The sequence below is a fragment of the Crocuta crocuta genome, unplaced genomic scaffold (genome assembly GCF_008692635.1).
Source record: "Crocuta crocuta isolate KB4526 unplaced genomic scaffold, BGI_CrCroc_1.0 scaffold149, whole genome shotgun sequence".
Classification (NCBI taxonomy): domain Eukaryota; kingdom Metazoa; phylum Chordata; class Mammalia; order Carnivora; family Hyaenidae; genus Crocuta; species Crocuta crocuta.
Genome location: NW_027551561.1, coordinates 4071488 through 4075266, shown reverse-complemented (window position 1 = coordinate 4075266; position 3779 = coordinate 4071488). Strand labels below are relative to the sequence as shown.

Here is a 3779-nt window from a genome sequence, read left to right as displayed (position 1 = left end):
AGCTTTGGTTCTTCTCCAGTCATCTTGGTCTCCCCACCAGCTGTGTGGGCTTCTTCCCACTGCTGTACCTTTACTGCCACTTTCTCTCCACACCTGGCCTATGGTGACCGGAAGCTGGAGTGGGCTCCCTGCCCTCCATCCCATCTACCTCCAAAGCCCAGTGCAAGAGTCCCCTCTTCCTTCGAGAACTCGCCCCATTACATCAGCCCTTATTCCTCACCTTCTCCAAATTTGTCGTGCTTACAACTTCTCTCTCATAGCTGAACAGCTCATCGCTTTGAGTTTTATTAGTTGGTTCTCTCCTTTGCATTAGTTCTGTTGCCCTGAGTTTCCTCTACATTCCCTGCAAGCAGAGACCAGGCATTGTGTTTTGGCATCTCCTGTAGCATCTGGCACAGTGTGGAGCGTTAGGTCAGCACAATCAAAGAATAATTAATAATTGATGAAATGTTTCCCTCATGGAATCATGCACCTGCTGCTTGGATGCCCTGCATTTGGATGCTCTGGGAAGATTGAATATATAGATAGATCAGTAGATAGGAGACGTGGACTCCATTTGGGAATGCTTACCGTCTAGACTGGGGACCCGTGGAGCCACTGTCACAGGTGCAGAGAAAGACAGCTGAAGACTGTTCTGACAGCGTTAACCAGGGCCTCCGGTCATGGAAGTTGTGAGCTTTGAGGTGTGGCGCCTGGTGGGGAGTGCTCAGGGCTGAAAATGCTCAGAGGCCCTGAAGGGGGGTCATCTGGCCCCTCGGGGATCCCTTTAATAAAGCTCTGGCCCCCGGGATGGGAGAACTGGGGATTCTCAGAGTCGCCTGGCCTGGCTTCATGTCTCCGTGCCGTTACTCCAGGCTGAGGATGTCCGCTTCCTCTACCACCCCTGTACGCACCCTTGGCTGAAGCTCCAGCTTGCCCTCCTGGCCCACGTTTGTGTGGCCCAGCCCTCACTGGCCCCGGACTCCAGCCTCACTCAGGAGCGGGTAAGCGGTGCATGAAAGGCGGTCGACTGGCAGAGGCTGCAGCCCCACGTGCGAGAAAGGAAAACGCAGGGACTGCCTCTTGCGCACTCCCCACCTTGAACTGCGTTCTCCTCTCGTAGCCCTTGGTGCTGGCAGCGTGGGGGGTGGTGCTGGAGCTGGCACGGGTAGAGCCAGCCTGGGCTGCCCACTGGCTGAAGAGGAGGCGGCGGCGGCGGAGGCTGAGGAAGAAGGCATGGTTCTGCTCTGGCAGCCTTTCTGGGTCCTCTCCCTTGGTGCCAAGGCCAGGTAGAGGGAGGCTGTGCTGGAGAGGGTGTCTGCAGGTGAGTGAGTGGTGCTGTGCTTGGTTGGTGGCAGGGTCGTTGGGTTATCTGGGCAGGAAAAGGGTGACTGCTGTCTCTCTCCCCAAAGGCTCCGGCTTTGGCCTTTACGCTGCGGAGCTGGCGACCCCCCGGTGCAGAGGAGGCGGCTAGAGGGTCCAGGCACCTCTCTCCTGGTGGTGCCAAGAGGCGTGGGCTGCGGGCCGCTCTTGGCCTCCAGCCCACGCCTTCAGCCCTGAGGTTCCCCCCTGCCTCGCCAAGGAGCTTGGAGGCCAAGCAGCCCGTGCTGGCAGCCCGGGGTGAGGGGGGTGATGCCCCCTCTGGGCCCACTCTCCCCTTGTTGCATGAGGGGGCTGGAGGCAATGCCAGCTCTAGGATCCGGGCCCAAGTGCCCAAAGGGCAGAGCAGCCCAGGGGGCTGTACCTGTCCAAATGAGGCTTCCCCAGCCCCTCGGGCAGCAGCGCCCCCGCGGGTAGCCCGGGGCCCCACCCCGCGCACGGAGGAGGCTGCTTGGGCTGCCATGGCCCTGACATTCCTGTTAGTGCTGCTCACTCTGGCCACGCTCTGCACGCGGCTGCACCGAAACTTCCGCCGCGGGGAGAGCATCTACTGGGAGCCCACAGCGGACAGCCAGGACACGGTGGCTGGTGAGAAGTTACCTTCCTTACTCCCCATCCCTCCAACCTGGCCCTGGGCCCCCAGGGCATCCCTGCGGACCACCGACCGCTCCCCACCCTGCCCGTAGCTGTGCTGAAGCGCAGGCTGCTGCCGCTCCCGCGCCGGCCCAAGCGTTCCCGCCGGAGACCCCTCCTCCCGCCCACGCCGGACAGCGGCCCAGATGGGGACAGCTCCGACTGACCCGACCCCAGCCCTGCCACTTTGGCGGGTTTGGTTTCTCCGCCCCGGGGGAGGCCGCGACCTCTGCCACGTGGACCCTGCGCAGGACCGCCCCCAGGTGGCCAGATGGAGCACTCCTGCCTAAGCATTGCAAAGGGGCTTGTCCTTAAGGTGTGGTTTGCTGCGGGGGCGGGAGTGGGTGGGAGGAAGGAAATGGGCCATTTCAGCCTTCCTTGCCTGTGTTTCTAATTAAATTATTTTAGTAGAGTCTGGAGTTGAGCCTGTGCATCTGCCACACAGACACTCCCACCCGAGGACCCCTCCTAGGCCATTTCGGTTTTGTTCGAAGTGGGAGCTTAGAAAATCGAGTTAGGCACCCACCAGCCTTCCTGGCCTCAGCCAGAGTTTTAGGAGCCTGGTGGGACCCTTTAGCTACCTTGGGGGGGGAGGGGGGGGCGAGAAGGCGGTGGTGGTGGTTACTGACACTTTATTTCCCAGCTTCTTTTCTAGAACACAAGGGCTTTCCTTGCAAGTTCCAGGTCTGGAGCAGCTGTAGTCTTCATCTGCCTCCTGCCCTTGCCAGGTCTGTCTCTGTCCCTTTCGTGCCCGCCACCTCCCCAACCTCCTCCTTTCCCACCCGCAAATCCTCTAAACCTCAGCAACAGCACATGGTCACTTATTTATTTTTGATACAAATGTACATGACACGTCTTGACAGCCCACCCACCACCACCACACAGGTACAGCCTGGCCCCTGGCAGAGGCAGGACGGGGAGACGGGCTGGTAGGCACTGCCATCTGCCTCTCCAGCCTTCCCAGGCTGCGGCCCAGATTCCAGATACCCAGATACCCCAGGGCGGGTGCTGGCCTCTCAGAGGTTACGGGGAGGGGCCTCTCAGCTGAGTCAGGGACCCTGGGGAGCCAGCCCCAGGCTCAGGTGCTCAGTTCTCTGCCCCAGCCAGCACAGCCCCCTCCACGAGGGAGGGGGGCGAGGAGAGATGCAGGGAAGTGGTTTTGTTTTTTTTGTTAAGTTCATAGAGAAGGGGTATGAGCGGGGGGACCGGTGGGGGGAGGCAACAGCTAGGACCCCAGCTGGTTACCAGCAGTCCCTAGCCCCAGGATGGGAGGGGGGGGGACTGACCCCCAACTCTGGTCCCCTCACCCTTCACAAAACCCCGGATCGGCCAGGCCTCCGGAACGGCACTGCCGCCCCGCACACGCACACACAGGCACGCAGGGACACTCAGTTACCACAATGTTAAAATTAAGGGGTGGAAGAGAAGAGAGAGAGGAAAAAAAAAAAAGATTTTCCAGTGTTTGTTTGCTGCTAGGGACCCTGGGAACACAGGTTGGTGCCTGTGCCCGAGGCAGGGGCCGTTTGGCATTAAAGGAGAGCAGCAGGGGGGCTGGTGGCTACAGGGCAGGGGACATCCACAGAGATTATGTACAAAGGAGGGGATGCCCCCGGCTCAGCCCCCAGTAGGGCTGAACTGGCTCATAGGGGTGGGGTGCCTGTAGGGGGAACTGGCACCACTTGGAGTGTCCCCACCTGACCCTTTGCTGAGGGTGCCCCAGAGGGCAAGGGGCTGGGAGTGATGCCTTACAGGCCCCTGCACGCTAGAAGGGGGGGGGGGGGGGGGTG

The 3779-nt window shown here is 60.7% G+C and overlaps 2 protein-coding genes across 3 annotated transcripts in view; one reads left to right on the top strand and one right to left on the bottom strand.

Annotated features, from left to right (window-relative positions):
- TP53I13 (tumor protein p53 inducible protein 13) overlaps positions 1-2407 on the top strand; it is a 4620-nt gene extending 2213 nt beyond the window's left edge. For both annotated transcript variants that reach the window (XM_077749648.1, XM_077749647.1), the window contains 4 exons: positions 855-983; positions 1103-1303; positions 1392-1947; positions 2046-2407. In XM_077749648.1, the coding sequence (XP_077605774.1) occupies positions 855-983; positions 1103-1303; positions 1392-1947; positions 2046-2158 (999 nt within the window). In that variant the 3' untranslated portion in view covers positions 2159-2407. The remainder of the gene's footprint in view (positions 1-854; positions 984-1102; positions 1304-1391; positions 1948-2045) is intronic.
- A 1199-nt stretch (positions 2408-3606) lies between these two features.
- Positions 3607-3779, bottom strand: part of GIT1 (GIT ArfGAP 1) — an 8669-nt gene continuing 8496 nt past the window's right edge. The window contains 1 exon segment of the mRNA XM_077749838.1: positions 3607-3754. Within this exon segment, the coding sequence (XP_077605964.1) occupies positions 3607-3754 (148 nt within the window).